General features: G+C 35.5%; 1 protein-coding gene across 1 annotated transcript in view; it reads right to left on the bottom strand.

Annotated features, from left to right (window-relative positions):
• The window catches only part of LOC144956649 (potassium channel subfamily T member 1-like), a 31,728-nt gene that overhangs the window by 3,522 nt on the left and 7,344 nt on the right, over positions 1-20,862 (bottom strand). Inside the window, exons 2-6 of the mRNA XM_078887296.1 lie at positions 19,874-19,956; positions 10,099-10,195; positions 7,399-7,473; positions 5,698-5,806; positions 3,102-3,121 (exon numbers count right to left, since the gene is read on the bottom strand). Of these exons, the coding sequence (XP_078743422.1) occupies positions 3,104-3,121; positions 5,698-5,806; positions 7,399-7,473; positions 10,099-10,195; positions 19,874-19,956 (382 nt within the window). The 3' untranslated portion in view covers positions 3,102-3,103. The remainder of the gene's footprint in view (positions 1-3,101; positions 3,122-5,697; positions 5,807-7,398; positions 7,474-10,098; positions 10,196-19,873; positions 19,957-20,862) is intronic.

The raw sequence follows: 20,862 nt of genomic DNA, 5'->3' as shown, positions 1-20,862 counted from the left end.
AATAGAAAACACAGAGCAATTTGAAACGTGTCGGCCTGCAAGGCGTGTTACTACTACTACTACTACTACTACTACTACCACTACTACTACTACTACTACTACTACTACTACTACTACTATCTACACTACTACTACTACTACTCTACTACTACTACTACTACTACTACTATACTACACTACTACTACTACTACTACTGACTACTATACTACTACTACTACTACTACTACTACTACTACTACTACTATCTACTCTACTTATACATACTACTACTACTATCACATATACTACTACTACTACTACTACTCACACTATACTACTACTACTACTACTATACTACTACTACTAACTACTACTACTAACTATACTACTACTACTACTATACTACTAACACTACTATAATATACTACTACAATATACTACACTACTACTACTATATACCACTACTACTATTACATATACTATTACTACTACTACATAAACTAATAATATACATACTAATATAATACACTACATAATAACTAATAATAATAATAATAATAATATAATAATAAATAATAAAATAAAATAATAATAATAATAATAAAATAAAATAATAATATTAATAATAAATAATAATATATAATAATAATAATATAATAATAATAATATAATAATAAACATATTAATATAAATAACAATAATAACAACAACAACAACAACAACAATAATAATAAAAACAATAAAGAACAACAACAACAACAAAAAAATAATAATAATAAAATAAGACAGATAAAAATAATAAATAATAATAGATAAGATGATGATGATGATGATGATGATGATGATGATGATGATGATGATGATGATGATGATGGATAGCGAGACACTATGTTTCCCTTGAAGGAGAGGGAGGTGGAGGAGGATAACAATAATAACAACAACAACAACAACAACAACAACAATGACAACAACGAACAAGAACATAAATTAAGTAACATTAATAATAATAATAATAATAATAATAATAATAATAAATAATAATAATAATAATAATAATAATAATATAATAATAATATTTAATATAATATAATAATAATAATAATAATAATAATAATAATAATAATAATAATAATAATACTTTACATCTATACTGTTTGGTGAAAAGAGCATCTAATTTTATGAGGTCATTGCAACAGAGGGAATTGTAGAGGTTTACTACAAAATACAATTTAAGGAAAGTAGGGGATACAGAAGGATATGGATATGGATATTGCTTGTTTGGGGGGTTTTTTATGGGTTTACGATACTTTTCAAACCCCTGAAAAAGGATATACATTTTTTTCTTAAATAAAATAAAATTCCCTTTATTCATCCCATAGGGGAAATTTGTCTCTAGGGTCTATTCCAAGGGAAGACTGGAATAACCCAAGCGACAGCCGCAGTGCAGCGCCGCGAATTGAGCTTGGGGCGAGATGACTTGCTCAAGGCCACACATCGCAACGGCGGGTGATCGAACTCGGTACATTTCGAGTACGAAGCAAAGACCGTACCGCTGAGCCACGCTGCCCCCAGGGTGATTGATTGCTTTGTTTTTGTTTTTAAGGATTTCATTGCGCTTGTAACACATTTAAGTCATATCAGCGAAAGTAAAAAGGAAGAAATGGGATAGTAAAAAGTTCTAAAATTACAATTAAAGCACCCAAGTAAAAGGAAGATAAAAGATAAGTAGTTCAAATAGGGAACAGGTGTAGATTCCAAGAGCACTCTATCAGTGTACTTAGTTTGAGACCACCTATAGTAAGATATTAACGAATTGTTAAGATCTTAACAACGCCACTACCACATTATCTCATTCGTTTGTAGTGTTCCATTCATCCTGTTTTTTTTAATAAAGGGGAAACGCGAAACGTCCATTTTATCTGTTTTCGTATTTTAAATTGAAGCTTACATTCAATTTCACATTGCTATCTATATTAAATAAAAGTCCGATCCAGACATAGACAAAGGATCCTGCTATGTCATTAAAAAAAAACAACTAAAAAACGTGAGCTTTTGTATAACGCAATATCCATTAAACGTGCTCAATGCGCTTTACAAGGGGTTCCTGGCCTGTTAGGCGATATTACAACTTTTTTTAGGACAGAGACAACGCTGTAAATGGCCAGGAACTCATTTTACACCTGAGTACGGCTCGAACCCAGGACCTCCCGATCCGAAAGCGAGAGTCATACCACAAGACCACATAGCCGCAAATAAATGATACACTCAAAAGCTAGATAGATAGATAGATAGATAGATAGATAGATAGATAGATAGATAGATAGATAGATAGATAGATAGATAGATAGATAGATAGATAGATAGATAGATACATACATAGATAGATAGGTAAGTAGGTGAATAGAGAAATACTGACATTATCCTAAAATTCTAATTGCACGTTGCTACAAGCGCAAGTAAAAAAAAAAGTGACGCGCTTGACTTCTTTTGACCTCTTCATCGTCGTCGTGCCTTACTGGTACACATACGAGAGCCTCTTTTGTCGAGCTGTGCGACTCCACATTCTATATTTTCGATTTCTATGCTTCACGTATATTATTAAATTCAAAATGGAGGTAACCTTTAACCTTGAAGATATTATCTGAATCGAGTAGCTGATAATACATGCATAATACGTTAAGTATCTAATTAATAGCGTTTCTCTGAGTTACTGTAGCATTCTATAAACGGAAAAGCGAGTGGAGCAGGCACTTGTGTTGATAACAACAAGAAATGAAATGAGTAGGAAAGTGCCAGAAGACAACAGAGAATAAAAACTTTGCAGTTTGCGATGGGGGGCTGGCGGAGTTGTCGTACCAATAAGGGTCGCGAGTTCGAGCCCCCATCGCCGCCGCGAAGTTTCTTTTTATTCTCTGTTGTCTTCTGACACTTCCCTACTCACTTCATTTCTTGTTATCATTTTTATTCTATACACGAATGATGGGAAGAGGGTAAGGGCGGCACCATCACACATAGAAAAGGGAGTATACACTCAACAGACACTAAAGAAACATCAATAAAATACACACTGCAAAGGAAATATGTCTACAAAACCACATACCGTTCGAATATCATTACTTACACTTACATCCCTTCAGCACGCTGCGTAATAAATGATAATCATCAATAACAGTGATATCATATTATGTGACCCTTCGCCTTAAAACGGTATTAAGTCGGATTGGTTAAGTTGTTGAAAATTGAATTTATAGCCAGAAATATCAGACTTGTGTTGAGTTTGTATGTTTTATTGAGGAGAATGGATACCATATTTTAGGGTGATAATGCCAACAATTTATATTTTTGACCAGTTTAACATTTAATTCGGCTTTTAAGAATATGGTTCGTTCCGACATAATACGGTTTTGAGAAGATGAGTCACATATGTCTACATCATTTGTATGACTCATTCAATCAAAAACAGGAAATAGGAGAATCAATTGGGATGCAAAGGTACGTTCTATAGATAGTATGAAGTTGACGTCACTCAGGTCTTTGTTATTGTTTTTTGCCATCCGCGTTTATGAGTAATTCTCACTCAGCTGTAATAACCAGACTATAAACGTTCAAGGTTACACATAGTTTTGTGTGTTGGTCCGTTATACTTCCCGATGGCAATGTTGCGAACTTCTAAGCCAAGCGCATACTGTCTATTAAAGACTTGTTGCAGGGAACAACATTTAAAAAAAATATTTTTAAAATTTTTAGAAGAAAAATCTGTTTTAACGCGCAACATTTTCATCCCTCCCCTCTATACAGCACATTTTTGCCTTAAGCCATGCTGGATGGAATGCGTCGTATTTTGTAACATTCTAGATGATCCATAATGCAATGTCTATAAAAGGAGACAATCCATGTTTTATTCTTTATATGAATGTTTGTATTGTTTATGTCCCTTGTCATATAAAAGTTAGTTAAATAAAGAAGCAGTCCAGACATGAGTATGATGTAGTAAACATCGTGTCTGTAGTAAAACATCGTGTCTGTAGTAAACATCGTGTCTGTAGTAAAACATCGTGTCTGTAGTAAAACATCGTGTCTGTAGTAAACATCGTGTCTGTAGTAAAACATCGTGTCTGTAGTAAACATCGTGTCTGTAGTAAACATCGTGTCTGTAGTAAAACATCGTGTCTGTAGTAAACATCGTGTCTGTAGTAAAACATCGTGACTGTAGTAAATATCGTGTCTGTAGTAAAACATCGTGTCTGTAGTAAAACATCGTGTCTGTAGTAAACATCGTGTCTGTAGTAAGCATCGTGTCTGTAGTAAAACATCGTGTCTGTAGTAAACATCGTGTCTGTAGTAAACATCGTTTCTGTAGTAAAACATCGTGTCTGTACTAAACATCGTGTCCGTAGTAAACATCGTGTCTGGAGTAAACATCGTGTCTGTAGTAAACATCGTGTCGCTCTCCTTTATTTGAGCCTCTGAGCAATTTCTATAGTATCAGAGCATAGCTGCTACTTGAGCATCTGCTTGGAGCATCTGCTATTTAAAAAATATATTATGTTGCTACACCACCCAGGTCACAACAGTGACATTACTGTGAGTTCAAACGGGTTGCAAGTTAGTGATGTTAAAGAGTTTGTATTATTCAGCTTTTGATATCGCTAACTTTTAACTAATGATATTCTCTTTTAAATTACTTCTGATTGAGATGCCCAGAAGCCTTATCAATTTTTTTTCTATTTTATATGATAACAATTTCTCACTTAGCGTTTAAATATGATATTATTTCCAATTAAGTCAATGAAGCAGGCTTTTTATCCTAACAGTATAAGTTCTAGGTATTTTTAATATCTCTCCTTGAAATTTTTGCTAAGGAAATATTCTTATGGTCTCAATACATCAAATCATGTTTTGATTTAAAAATAAAACAGTGGGAAATTTAAAAAAAACAAAACAAAAACAATCATTTATCTTTTTATTTTTCGAAACCCCTCACGGTCTGCGTTGAGAAAATCCTAGCAGCAAAAGTCTCAATGGGAAGTGACGTCATTACATTATATAGCCTCAATGATAATAATAATAATAATAATAATAATAATAATAATAATAATAATAATAATAATAATAATAATAATAATAATAATAATAATAATAATAATAATAATAATAATACATGGCATTTATAAAGCGCTTTACCCCGTTGTCACAGGCTCTAAGCGCTATACAGTGATATAAAACAAAACATATTACCGTAAGACAAGTGTTGAAAAGTAGTACGAATTCAAATAGTCTTGGTCCATTTCTAAAGAAAATCTTAATCTCAAAAATTCTTAATTCTTAATAATCTTTTATGGGTAATTAGAAGAACGGTAGCCAGAGTGGCATTATGGGTATGGAGTCAAAATAGGCTTCAACAGTCGTGACGTCACTTCCCTCGTAATGACGCATAGTAACTTAGCAACTGGTTCTAAACTATCGGAACAATGGCGGACGCCCTTATGAAATACTTCTCTGACGAGCATAAAAGTGAATCCAGAGGAGAAAAAAAAAAAGATTATAAATATGATCATGTTTTGACTTTTATACATTCTGATCACATGACATGTGAAAAAATTCTAGCCAGCATGAAGAATAAAATAAGTACATATTTTCTTTGTTTAGAACCAAGCTGCTGGTTGCTGGGCGGACGTGACATCAGACTATTGAAACCTATTGAGTGTGTTTGTTACCTTGGTAGTGATAAACAAAATGAGGCAGGTGCTTAGGAAAGTGGCCAGAGCCAAAATCAATTGGACGACCCAGAGGGCCAAGGGTCGGTGGATCCAGAGGATGACATACCTGGGAAGGGCACAAACAATTCATTAGCAATTACTGAAGTAGAAAAAAAATCATTTGGAAATTATTTCATAACACCTCCAGTGCTATAGGGAATGAGATTAGCGGTCACCTTACAGAGAAAACGTCAATTTGGTTTTGAAGTGTCTCAAGCCGCTTTCACCGGAAGCGAGGACGAGAGACGCATGCGCACAACCAACATGACGTTCTCTCTCTAATAACTTTTCTGCCGGTGACGTCACAGACTATGGGTGACGTCCAATCAAGGGACGCTACTCTTCCGCTAATCTCATTCCCTATACACCTTTTTGTTCGCTACTGTTTTTATGGTGTCTATCTGTCAAGCTGTATGTCTGTCTAAATATCTTACAATCTGAAAAAAAAATGAAAGGAAAATAACTTATAACCCCCTCCTTACCAGCCATTACCAGAATTTTCCCTGCACCATCAGGCCAACCCAACACAAAAATAGATTTTTCTTACTCAAACAGAAAAGCAACACGTACATTCTATACATAATATTGCTCAGCAAAATGAACTCTACAACACAGTGTCAAGTTTTTATAGCTATAACAAAAACTTGTTCTTTAAATTTTGTGATATAAAGAAGAAACTAGACTGAGAAAATTGTTGATTTCATCGTAACGAATGTGACGATTTCCTTTTGGTTGGTGAGGAGAGTATTAAAGAGCGCAAATTCGACTAAATTTCTTCAAAGTTCGATACTGGTGAAGCCCTCATGAAATCACTGGATGTCTGGATGACCAAGGCTGACGGAACGTTCTCAAGTAAAGGCAGCAACAGCTTCTAATGGTGCTCACACTTCTGTGTTATGACGTCGACCCAATCAGCAAATTCTTTACCGCACTCGTGCACAATCGCAAACCCGCCCGGAAGCTTCGTCACAACACACCGTTCAACTAGATGCTCTGCGGTTTCGGGTTCTTTCCCGCATCGGGTACATTTTGCCGTTAGGCAGGTTCTCAGCCGAAGCCGATTCGCTACCACCCAGTGTCTCCGTGCCCGAATCGTCTCAGCCATCCCGGGGCCACACAACTATGTCTCACGGCATCCTCTCTTCATCAGTGGGGACTTCCCACCTGTACAACACGTACTCGTTGAGCTATTTATTGGGTCGATCGTCATAACATAGTAGTGTGAGCACCATTAGAAGCTGCTGCCGTGAAACAGGTTTTCGACCGAACTCGGTTTGCTGCCACCCAACCCACTGTCTCTTCTTGCTGGTACAGAAGCGAGCAATGATACCATGCTGCTATGTAACGTAAGAGAGCAAACTATTTTAGAGTGATTAATCAACTGATATGATTTAAAACGTGAGCTTTGAGATTTTATATAGCGCAATATCCACTAAATGTGCTCAAAGCGATTTACAATGGTTCCCTGTCCAACAACAACATTTAACATTTAAGACAAGACATGAAGCCTGTTAGGCGATATTACAATTTTTAGACAAAGAAAATGCGCTTAACGGCCAGGTACTCGTTTTACACCTGAGTATGGTGAGAGAATGTAAGTAAAGAGCCTTCTCCAAGGACTCAACTATTTAAAAAAAAACCATTAAAAAAAGGTCTTACCAGTTTATTTTGGTGGACGTGAAACCATACGATTTATCTGAAGATGATATAGTTGTGTTACACGGAGATCCATCACTGTGAAGAGGACAGAGAAAAGGGGTGGGAAGGTTAGAGGTAGTTAAGCGAAGGCATATTATGGACACTTAATCTAGTTGGGTAAGGCTTTATACCATGCAATCAACAAATTGCGTTGCTGGTCCTGTAGTTGACCGCAATCTTTTATAATCTCGACATGCCAAATTTTGTTTTTAATTGTTCATGAAATCGTTTCACCATACTCGAAAGTAAAAAGGGAAACCCAAACGTCCATACTATTTTTTTTTCAATATCAATATTCAATATTGTTTTTTTTTTTTTTTTTCTAGTCGTCATTTTTGAAAAAAAAATTGTTGGTTGGGTTTATTTTGTGACGGGGAGTAGTAGAGTGGCTTCGTTTGTTTTGTTGTTTATTTTCCTGTCTTTTTTTTTTTTTTTTTTTTTTTGGCTGGGGGTGTGTTGAGTTTTTTTATGGTTCTGTATTAGTTTGAAGGATTAAATAAAAAATTTTAATTTTAAAAAAAATTTATTTATTTATTTTTTTTTTTTTTTTTTTTTTTTTTTTTTTTTTTGGGGGGGGGAGGGGGATTTTTTTCGGTTATTTGGAAGCATTATGCCATTTCATTATTACGATACGATCTTATTATCATGAAGAACCTCATCAAGAGGACTACGCAACACTTATAACATAAATACGTTTTTTTAATGGCTTAAAATTGCACAATACCACTTGACCGAGCCATTTTAATCTCAGAAATCTCTTTCTCAAATGATCTGGCAAAACCGGACTCGTTTGTTTTGTTTTTATGTGTTTAACGGCGCATTCGACACGATTTAGGTCATTTAAGCGCCCGTTTCTGTCTTTCATCAATTTTTATCGGCCTTGAGTGGCCATAGCTGCTCAATCGTGTACTGTTGTAATAAAATCTTTATAAAATCATAATAGCTACATGTTTGTTGTTTTAAAAATATCTATTTACAACTTCTGCAGGAGTTCACATTCCTGCAGATACTTTAAAATTGTAAGCGGATCGACCGACTGGAACAGAGACTTCAAGTCCCTGTTTTCATAATGTTGTGACCTTATCTGTTCTAATTCTGTACATTCAATTAAAATATGTTGAACTGTGAGGTCACAGTTACATGTTCTGCAGAGGGGATATGTTAGTCCTCTTCATATCAGTTGTATCATTGTACTATATTTGTCATGGAATTACCACAACATTGGTGGTACTTCCACGTCCACCAGCTAGGCCACTATCACCGCTACCACCACAATCATTATTAAATCATAATTATCAACATCAATATTAATAGCAGTCAGGGCAGTGGTCACAGTAGCAGAAGCTGCAAGTGCACCAGCGATACCAGTTCCCCCATTATCATTACTGTGTGTGTGTGTGTGTGTGTGTGTGTGTGTGTGTGTGTGTGTGTTTTATGGGCTTTACGGTGTAACGACTCTGGGTTAGGCTACGTTAATTCAATTTAATTATTATCAATCAGATGGAAAATTTAAAACAAATACATAATACGACCATCCAGGACGGAGTTATTTCAGTAACTAACGTAACACTACAAAAACAACGTCTTACGATGTTTCTGAGTAACAAAATGTGCTAATATGTTCACACAGTCAACATTCACACTCACATGCAAAACATGCACAACACAAAACTGCGTACCGCTAGAAAGAACAAAACATATTAAACACAGCCGAACAATTACATTCGCAACCATCCAAACAACTCCAATATATTTCAATACACGTTACATACGGCGCTTGCAACACAATAAGGTCATATCAGCGCCAGTAAAAAGGAAGAAAGTCGGATTGTTAAAAGATTCTAGAATTACAATTAAAGCACCAAAGAAAAGGGTCAAATAGGGAACAGATGTAGATTATCAGATTAACAGATGCACACTACCAGTGTACTCAGTTTGAGGTCACCTACTAAAAGTCTCACCCATACACATGATCCCACTAAGAGGAATCCACTCAAACGTTTACAAACCATGTTAACATTTTAAAAATAATACATAAAGAGATGATTTACAAGGGGGGAAAATATCACCTCTCTATAACTATACATTCGACTGTTTCTCTCCCAGCCAAGAACTCCGGCTAATCAGGACAAAACTAGGTAATCTCATTCCAAGACAAAGACAGAAAGTCAGAAACCAATTGGAAAACAGATAAAGGGGGATAGAAATAGAATACATAGCAAGTACCATCCTCCCTGCCCACTATGGGAGGTCAGGAACCCCACCCAGTACGGGGATGGAAGATACGGTAAGTACCTCCCTGCCCACTATGGGAGACACCCCCCCTCCCCATCCACTGAGATCGGGACCCCCCCCCCTCCCCCACTGAGGTCGGGAAACCCCCCCTCCCCTCCCCTCCCCCACTGAGGTCGGGAACCCCTCCCCTCCCCCACTGAGGTCGGGACTCCCCCCCCCCTCCCCCACTGAGGTCGGGAACCCCTCCCCTCCCCCACTGAGGTCGGGACTCCCCCTCCCCTCCCCCACTGAGGTCGGGACCACCTACCCCCTTCCCCACTGAGGTCGGGACCCCCCCCCCCCCACCCCCCACATCCACTGAGGTCGGAACCCCCCCCCCCCACACACACACACACACACCCACACAACCAGTATCATTACTCTTACCAGGCATAATCCTCCGGCTGGTCCAGACACACACGGATGACGTAGAGGATACAACTGATGACTTTGATGGTTGTGTACACCACCGATATGTTAATACCTGCCACAGAATAGAGAAAGGAACGAGATGGATATAATCAGTATTCAACATTTTGTTCAGGTTATGGTTATAGAATCAAAGATTTATCGTCTCATATGTGACCCTTCGCCTCAAAACGGTATTAAAGTCGGGATGATTAAGATGTTGAAAATTGAATTTATAGCCAAAAATATCAGACTTGTGTTGAGTTTGTATGATTTATTGAGGAGAATGGATACCATATTTTAGGGTGCTAATGCCAACATTTTATATTTTTGACCAGTTTAACATTAAATTCGACCTTTTAGCATATGGTTCGTTCCGACATAATACCGTTTTGAGACGACGGGTCACATTATATAACGTGTCCATATTCCATACAAGTTATGAGTATGACACGTTAACAACATAACATTAGGCAAGGGTAGAAGTAATTGTATATATTCACACCAAGAACTTAATGTATCTATCTATTTTTAAACTTGCTTTGTTATAAGAATTTTACAGGTTTTTCATAAAGACAACGATATCAATTTATCATTGGAGTGATATAAATCGCAATGTTATATTTCAGTATCCCTTTCTTATTAACTGCATATTGAAAAATCACGTATCATCATCATCATCATCATCATCATCATCATCATTATTATTATTATTATCATTATCATTATTATTATTATTATTATTATTATTATTATTATTATTATTATTATTATTATTATTATTATTATTATCATTATTATTATTATTATTATTAATATTATTATTTTATTTATTTATTTATTTAATTGTATATTTATTTATTTATTATCATCATCATCAACATCATCGTCACCGTCCTTATTATCATCGTCATCATCATCATTTGGCTATTTTGGTGTCCACTTCTTCCTGCTACACAGTATTACAATACAAGACAGGAGAGATTAGAACCCCCAGATAAACAGACACACAGACAACAGTTAGTTGCCCCCCTTGTGACAGAACGACAAATCCTCTTCCGTAAACTAATACCATGCGTGATGTAAACTGTCACGTCATATTTCACCTGTACGACAGTAGCAGTAGCAGCACAGTGGTCTAGTGACGTGGACAACAACAACAACGGTGAGGTTGAGAACAAAACCATTAAGGCATAGGAAGAACAAAACCATTAAGGCATAGGAAGAACAAAACCATTAAGGCATAGGAAGTGTGTATACAGGCGACGGACGACTCGGTCATCTGTATAGTATAATATTATGTCTTTAAGACAATCATTCGCCATAGAGACGATTTACATATTATGAGATGTATCCGTCTTTGTTTTTGTTTTTGTTGTTGTTTTTTGTTTTTGTTTTTTTTTTAAAGGGTTTTACGGCGCTTGCAACACATTTAGTTTATATCAGCGCCAGTAAAAAAGAAAAAATTGATTAGTAAAATGTTCTAGAATTGCATTTAAAGCACCCAAGAAAAAGTAAGACATAGGGGAACTGGGAACAAATAGGGATCAGATGTAGATTCCAAGAGCATACCACCAATGTACTTAGTTTGAGATCACCTATAAGTCTCAAGCACAAGATTCAACAAAGAGGAATACACTCAAATGCTTACATTACACATTGAAAATAACAAATATAATAATACATAACAGAGAGATGATTCACAAGGAAAAAAATATCTCCTAAAACAAGACCAATACATTTGACTGTTTCCCTCCCAGCCAAGGATCCGACAAGGGCCAGGACAAAACAAAGTAATCTCATTCCAAGACAAAGACAGAAATCATATTGGAAAACAGCTATAAGGGATATAAGACACAGTAAGTGCCACCCTGCCCACTGTGGGAGGTCAGGAACCCCACCCACCCTGCCCACTATGGGGGGTCAGGAACCCCACCCAGATAGTATGTCCTTAAGACATTCGCCGTGGAGACGATTTACATATTATGAGACGTGTCTGTGAATGTATTTGGGATCCATCGATTCGAAATGGTACTGTTAATGTAACATGCTAACAACTAAATTTATAATCAAAAATATGAAATTTGGCTTAGGTCAATATATATATATATATATATATATATATATATATATATATATATATATATATATATATATATATATATATATATATATATATATTATGCCCTTCCACCACCACATCATGAGACATTGTCGCCCAGGCATTCCACGAAGGAATATAAATAACTCAACTTAAATAAGTCTGATGTCAATAGGAATCACCCATGTTGTCACAGTGAGCAAATTGGGGGTTAAAAATAATCTTGCTCAAGGAAAAAACGGAAGTGCCAGAAGCGGGACTCGAACACGGGACATTCCGGGTCACAGTGCAATGCCTTATTGATGGAAATTGATATCCTAGTACACAGTTTCTTAACAGCCATACTGTGGAGAAAATGTGTTTAAATATTTGGCCAGAAAAATCGTCCCTCAAATATCGATCGACTTATTAAAATTAAAATCGATCGATATTTGAATGTCGAGTTTTCTGACCAAATTTTAAAATTACATTTTTGTTGGGTTTTTTTTTCCAGAATACGACAGTTAACTGGTTAAATAGTCAACAACTACAACTTAAGATTACAGAGTGAAATCATCTGAAACCAAATTGGGGAGAGAATGGGACATTAAATAAATGCTGAAAATTTAATCTGACTACGCGAGATCACGCGTGACCTGAACTTAAACGCCATTATTCACGGGCCCGTGAAAGATGCAGAAGCACGTCCCTTTGGTTAACTCTCTCCTTACCAGCCATTTTTAGAATAGTCTTCAACAGTCGTAACGTCACTTCCTTCCTAATGACGTATGGTAACTTAGTAACACTGGCTCTAAACTATCGGAGCATTGGCGGACGCCGTATGAACTATTTCTCCGGGAGGAAAAAAACCCCCGTCAATTTGATCATGTTTTGACTTTTACACATTCTGATCACAAGGCATATGAAAAGGGAATGAAAAGTTCTAGCCAGCACGAAGAATAAAAAGTAATGATTTTCTTTGTTTAGAACCAAGATGGCCGCCGTTGCTGGGCGCGTGACATAGACTACTGAATCCAATTTCCACCGAAAATTCACACCCATCCGACACAACAATAGATAGAATGCGCTTGGCCAAGGAGTTCACAACATTGCCATCCGGAAGTATAACGGACCAACACACAAACTCTGTGTAACCATGAACTTTTATAGTCTGGTTAATACAGTTTAGTGAGAACAACTCACAAACGCGGGTGGCAAAATCAATAACAAAGGCCTGCGTGACGTCATCTTCGAACTATCTATAGGCAAAATACAGAATGGTGTTCAGCAAAATGGTGTCGACAACACAGTGTTCAGTGTTTATAGCTGAAATCAAAGCATTTCTTTACATTTTGTGATGTACAAGAGAAATCAGAATGAGAAAACTGTTTGGTTTGTAGCGTAACGAATGTGACGATTTTCCTACCCTTGGTAAGGAAAGGGTTAACTAACTCAATCCTAGAGACTTTTGCTACTCTTTTTTTTTTTTAATGAGCATGTACATAGATCGTTTTATTCAACTATCATTAACATGCAAAAACTAAAAGACATTAGCTTTGATACTACGCCTATAATTTGTCTCAAAATTTTTTTTAAAATGTAACAAAATAGGCATGGGGTTAAAGTAACCCGGGTATACTACGGATAAAGTCGGTGTTAGGGTTGAGTGAGTTAAATACCATTATCCATGGGTACATGAAAGATGCAGAAGCACACCCTTTGGTAAACTCACTCAATCCTAGAATTTTTGCTACTTTTCAAAAATATGAGCATGTAAATAAATAGTTTTATTCAACTATCATTAACATGCAAAACTAAAAACATTAGCTTTGATACTACGCCTATAATTTGTCTTTAAAATGTAATAAATAGGCATGGGGTAAAAGTAAGTAACCTGGGTAAACTACGGATATAGTCGATGTTAGGGTTGAGTGAGTTAACCCTCTCCTTACCACCCAAAGGAAAATCGTCACATTCGTTTCGATGTAACCGACAATTTTCTCATTCTGATTTCTCTTGTACAACACGAAACGTAAAGGAATGCTGTGATTACAGCTATAATTACTAAACACTGTCTTGTATAGCTCACTTGTTACTTTTTGTTTGAGTAAGAAAAGTCTATTTTTGTGCTGGATGGGTGTGAATTTTTTTTTTGGGGGGGGGGGGGGGGGAATTCTAAAAATAGCTGGAAAGGAAAGAGTTAAACAATAAATTGGTCATGGTGTCCTTAGACATACACTCCCACTGCCATCCAACATAAACTGTAGGCAGGGATATGAAGTAGCTAGAGATGACTGACCTTTTTAGTTTTATGTTCTTTCGTAAAAAGCGTCGGTCTTTAAACTATTCAGGTTATGAAATCCTTCATGTCATAATAGTACTCATAGATAGTAGTAATAAAATAAACTGGACCCAATTTCATTTCCTTTTTGATTTATTTCCTATTCATGGAGTTTTGTCTTTGTTCTAAAAAAAAAGAGGCCATTTAATTTGATTTTTACAACGGTCATGGGTGTTTTGCTGAGAATGAAGCAGTCATTTGGAGAGAAGGGGAAAAAAAGGGAGAGGGAGGGGAGAAAGAGAGAGAGAGAGAGAGAGAGAGAGAGAGAGAGAGAGAGAGAGAGAGGGAGAGAGAGAGGAAGAAAGAGATAGAGAGAGAGAGGAAGAAAGAAAGAGAGAGAGAGAGAGAGAGAGAGGAAGAAAGAAAGAAAGAAAGAGAGAGAGAGAGAGAGAGAGAGAGAGAGAGAGAGAAGAAAGAGATAGAGAGAGAGAGAGAGAGGAAGAAAGAAAGAGAGAGAGAGAAGAGAGAGAGAGGAAGAAAGAAAGAAAGAGAGAGAGAGAGAGAGAAAGAGATAGATAGATAGAGAGAGAGAGAGAGAGAGAGAGAGAGAGAGAGAGAGAGAGAGAGAGAGAGAATATATATAATGATATAACGTCTTGAAAACCAAGTCCTCCAACGACCATTAATCAGTATGAGGATACTCTTCAACAGTCGTAACGTCACTTCCTTCCTAATGACGCATGGTAACTTAGTAACACTGGCTCTAAACTATCGGAACAATGGCGGACGCCTGTATGAAATATTTCTCCGGCGAGCATAAAAGCGTATCCAGAGGAAAAAAATATAAATTTGATCATGTTTTGACTTTTACACATTCTGATCACAATGCATATGAAAAGTTCTAGCCAGTATGAAGAATAAAAAGTAATGATTTTCTTTGTTTAGAACCAGGGTGGCCGCCGTTGCCGGGCGGCGTGACATCAGACTACTGAATCCAATTCATTGGGAGCGATCTATATTCATGTTTTCGTCCAACCTAGTCATCGATCACATGATTTGTTGCTGTACAACGATTGGACATTGTAAACACGCTGCTTTGTTTATGAAAATTGTAAACCCAACCTTGTTTCAAGCTGAACAAAAAGACGAATCGTGATGCTAGAGATTTCAAAATCTGTGAACACTTTTCACTATGTGGGTCACTTTGAGCACATTTTGCAATGTGACCAATGACCTCGAGCACATGGAAAGTTAATATAGATCATATCCATTCATTTTTATTTATTTATAACTGCCACGCTTTTATTTGTACACAAAACAAGTTTAATTTTTTTTTCTAAAACTCTTGCTCTTTGCGAATAATAATAATGTGGTCGACATTTATTGCACGGATTTGGATGTCATAATAATCGTTGCTGTCTCATATTATTATTATCAAAGCATCACCAACCCGTCATAATAATAATAATAATAATAATAATAATAATAATAATAATAATAATAATAATAATAATAATAATGATGATGATGATGATGATGATGATGATGATGATGATGATGATGATGATGATGATGATGAGGTGGGCAGTCGAACTCGGTACCTTTCGGGTACGAAGCAAAGACCGTACCGGTGAGAACTTTACTGCTATAAGATATATATGTCTGAGTGATAGAAAATATATTTTTGTGTTAGTTGGATGTGAAGTTTTGGGGAGAATCCTGAAAATGGCTGGTAAGGAGTGGGTTAATGTGTCTACTTTTTGCCTGTCGGCTGAATAAAATAAATATGGGAATGTCTTTAAAAAATTGAGCTTAAAATTGAGCTTTATATAGCGCAATATCCACTAAATGTGCTCAAAGCGCTTTACAAGGGGTCCCTCTTGGTCAACAGCAACATTTAACATTTAGTACGGGACATTCTGTTGGGCGATATTACAATTTTTCGGACAAAGACAACGCTGTTAACGGCCAGATACTCATTTTACACCTGAGTACGATGAGAGAATGTGAGTAAAGACCATCTTTTCAACTATGCGCCGAGCGCGAGGCTCGAACCCAGGACCTTCCGATCCGAAAGCGAGTGTCATACCACTAGACCACATAGCCTCACAACATGTCTGCCATTACTTAACAGTAGAAACGGATGGCTAAGCACGTTTGACCTGATAGGGGCATTACCATTATTTATGTCGTATGCTCAGAAAATAACATGGGTGATGATATCATGCGTCTTATCCGGGTCACTGTGAACTAAACTCTTGGTTGTATTTATGCATGTATTATCATTATGAAAACATTATTATTATTATTATTATTATTATTATTATTATTATTATTATTATTATTATTATTATTATTATTATTATTATTATTATTATTATTATTATCATTATTATCATTATTATCATATTATTATTATTATTATCATAATATGAATACATTCAAACTTTTTTCCGTTTCCTTTTCCTTCTTTTTTATTGGGGGGGGGGGGGGGAGAAGGTCAATCTGCCATTCAAATTGACCGAGAAAAAAAAACGGCCAGTTATGGCTCGAGGGTGTATCATAAATCAACCGGGGTTTTTTGGAATGTTATCCATAGATAGTATGCGCTTGGACTAAGGGCTCACAACATTGCCATCCGGAAGTATAACGGACCAACACACAAAACTATGTGTGACCATGATCGTTTATAGTCAGGTTAATACTGTTTAGTAAGAATTAATCATAAGCGTGGAAGGCAAAAAAAAAAAAAAGTAATTTAAAAAAAACCAATAACAAACACCTGTGTGACGTCATCTTCGAACTATCTATAAATTAGATGCTCTATATTTGTTTAAATCTTGGAGTAAACTAAATATCAAAATGTTAGTAAAATATGGCGGCAAATGTCTCCATTATTATTTTCTGACTTTATAAAGATCTCTTCGAGAAAGAGTTAACTCACTCAACCCAAACACCGACTATATCCGTAGTTTACTCTGGTTACTTTTTACCCGATGGCTATTTATTACATTTTTCTCAGACAAATTATAGGCGTAGTATCAAAGCTAATGTTTTTAGATTTTTTGCATGTTAATGATAGTTGAATATAACTATCTATGCACATGCTCATTTTTTATGCATTTTTTCCAATTTTGAAAAGCAGCAAAAATATCTAGGATTGAGTGAGTTAAATGGACAGACGATTAAAATGTCTTCCCTGTTTTCACTCGTGATTTTGGTATAATTTAATTTGTTAACATTATATCAAGTTATAAAATTCAGTGCTTTCATTGCGACCTCGTGTATTCATCCTAACATTATGCAGTTTGACTATTGTAAATGTTGCTGCTCGAAGCTCGAAGAAATAAATAACAATGTGAAATTGAATGTAAGGTTCAATTTAATATTATTATACGAATACAGACAAAATGGACGTTTCGGGTTTCCCCTTTATCAACATGAATGAGATAATAGCATTCGTCTGTAGTGTTTGATTCATCCTGTTTTGTTGATAAAGAGGAAACCCGAAACGTCCATTTTGTCTGTTTTCGTATATTAAATTGAAGCTTACATTCAATTTCACATTGCTATTTATTGGAGTTTGACTACTGAGGGACTTGTATATAATATTAAATTTGTGTGGTGGTGTACAACAAATATAAACAATCAAAATAGAACATTTCGTAACCAACACAACCTGACAGACTACACATATGCAATCTGTTGTGCTAGTTTATGCTTTATCACAGTCTGTTACTGTAAATCAATCTAAATAACATAATAGAGACAAATTACAATATCTTATAAAATAAATCAGAAAAAAAACTATTAACAACATAGACAAAAGTAACCCCTATTCTCCGGAATACAAATTGTTCACAATTACCCGTATCAGAAAGGACTATTGGACGTCACCGGCGGAGAAGTTATTAGAGAGAGAACGTCAATGTGGTTTTGCGCATGCGTCTCTCGTCCTCGCTTCCGGTGAAAGCGGCATGAGACACTTCACCGAAAGCGAGGACGAGAGAGACGCTTGCGCAAAACCATATTGACGTTCTCTCTGTAAGGTGACGTCCAATCAAGGGACGCTACTCTTCCGCTAATCTCATTCCCTATAGAATCTCACAAAGGTTTCGAATTGTTTTAACTCTCGCTACCGAAACTTTTCAGTATTTCCCCAAAAATAACAGGCGTACCCAGCAGAAAAATTGAGATTTTAAAACTCAAACAATCTCTCTACAAAACAACATTATGTTCTTATTTATCACTCTTCAAAAGATCATTCTTCAAAGTTTGTGGTGTAAGAAATAAATCTGAATAAGAATAAATGTATATTGTGTTGTAATGAATGTGACGATTTTGCTATAGGTGATAAGGAGAGGGTTAACTCCTTCCTTACCAGCCAGTTTCAGGATTTGCCCCAAAACTTCACACCCAACTAACACAACAAAAAAAGACGACGATGCACAACACCGAAGACTATTATTAAAAATAAAAAGAAACGAATAGAAAAAGAAATGAAAAAAAGTCACGCAACCTGGAACGCTAACTCACTCAATCCTAAAGATTTTGCAACTTTTCAAAATTGGGAAAAAAATGTATTAAAAATGAACATATGCCTAGATAGTTTTATTCAACTACCATTAACATGTAAAAACTAAAAACATTCGCTTTGATACTACGCCTAAAATTTGTCTCAGAAAAAAATGTAATTAATAGGATGGGGTAAAAGTAACCCCGGGTAAACGATCTGAGGTTTCGACGAAAGGCGCTATAGAAACATGCTTAATATAATATTATAATTTATAAACTGCGGATATAGCCGGTGTTAGGGTTGAGTTGTTTGTTTGTTTTTAAGGGTTTTACGGCGCTTGCAACACATTTAGGTTATATCAGCGCCAGTGAATAGAAAGAAAATGGGATAGTAAAAGGCTCTAGAATTACAATTAAAGCACCCAAGAAAAAGTAAGACAAAGGGGAACTGGGAAGAAGTAGGGATCAGATGTAGAGTCCAAGAGCATACCACCAATGTATTTAGTTTGAGATCACCTATAAGTCTCATCCGGACACAAGCACAAAATCCAACAGAGGAATACACTCAAATGCTTACATTATACATTCAAAATAACAAATATAATAATACATAACAGATAGGTGATTTACAAGGAAAAAAATATCATCTCCCAAAACAATAATTATGCATTTGACTGTTTCCCTCCCAGCTAGGACTCCGGTCAGGGCCAGGACAAAACCAAGTAATCTCATTTCAAGACAAATTCAGAGAGCAAGTTGGAAAACAAATATAAGGGGATAGAAGACACAGTATGTACCTCCCTGCCCACTATGGAAGGTCAGGAACCCCACCCAGTAGAGTTGAGTGAGTTAACGAAACATTCAATGCATTGACTCACGAGTGGTAGGATTTCTGAGTATTATTCGCCTCCATTTTCCTCTCAGATTCAGGTCGTTAATACTCAGTTTAGGCAAAGGTCCACTGTATGGAAAGAAAAAGAAAATAATGGAAATTGTCATATAAAAATTAAGAATGAGTCATTACATACAGCAAAGTGAATATTTTTTATTAATGAAATACGAATTTTAAAATCCATGGAATAATAATAATAATAATAATAATAATAATAATAATAATAATAATAATAATAATAATAATAATAATAATAATAATAATAATAATAATAATAATAATAATAATAATAATAATAATATAATAATAATAATAATAATAATAATAATAATAATATAATAATCATAATATATAATAATAATAATAACAATAATGATGATGATGATGATGATGATGATGATGATGATGATGATGATGATGATGATGATGATGATGATGATGATGATGATGATAATAATAATAATAATAATAATAATGATAATAATAATAATAATAATAATAATAATAATAATAATAATAATAATAATAATAATAATAATAATAATAATCAACCAATTAATCAATATATAAATCGATCAATCAATCCATCCATCCATCCATATCTCTATCTATCTATCTATCTATCTATCTATCTATCTATCTATCTATCTATCTATCTATCTATCTATCTATCTATCTATCTATCTATATATCTATCTATCTATCTATCTATCTATCTATCTATCTATCTATCTATCTATCTATCTATCTATCTATCTATCTATCTATCTATCTATCTATCTATCTATCTATTTCTCCCCCATCTCAAGGGGAGGAAGGGGCGGGGGGCTTGTGAGGCCACTTATGCGCTGCAATCAGTATACTGACCAATAGTAAGATGACAAAGCAACACAAGTTGGATTCAACAACAATGACTTCTTCGCTTAAAATAATGTCCGGATGTCCGTGTAGTCTGAGTCACATCCTAGTCCGTGC

This window comes from Berghia stephanieae, chromosome 11 (assembly GCF_034508935.2).
Source record: "Berghia stephanieae isolate SIO BIC M18660-M18661 chromosome 11, UCSD_Bste_1.3, whole genome shotgun sequence".
NCBI lineage: Eukaryota > Metazoa > Mollusca > Gastropoda > Nudibranchia > Aeolidiidae > Berghia > Berghia stephanieae.
This window is presented reverse-complemented; position numbering and strand designations above follow the sequence as displayed.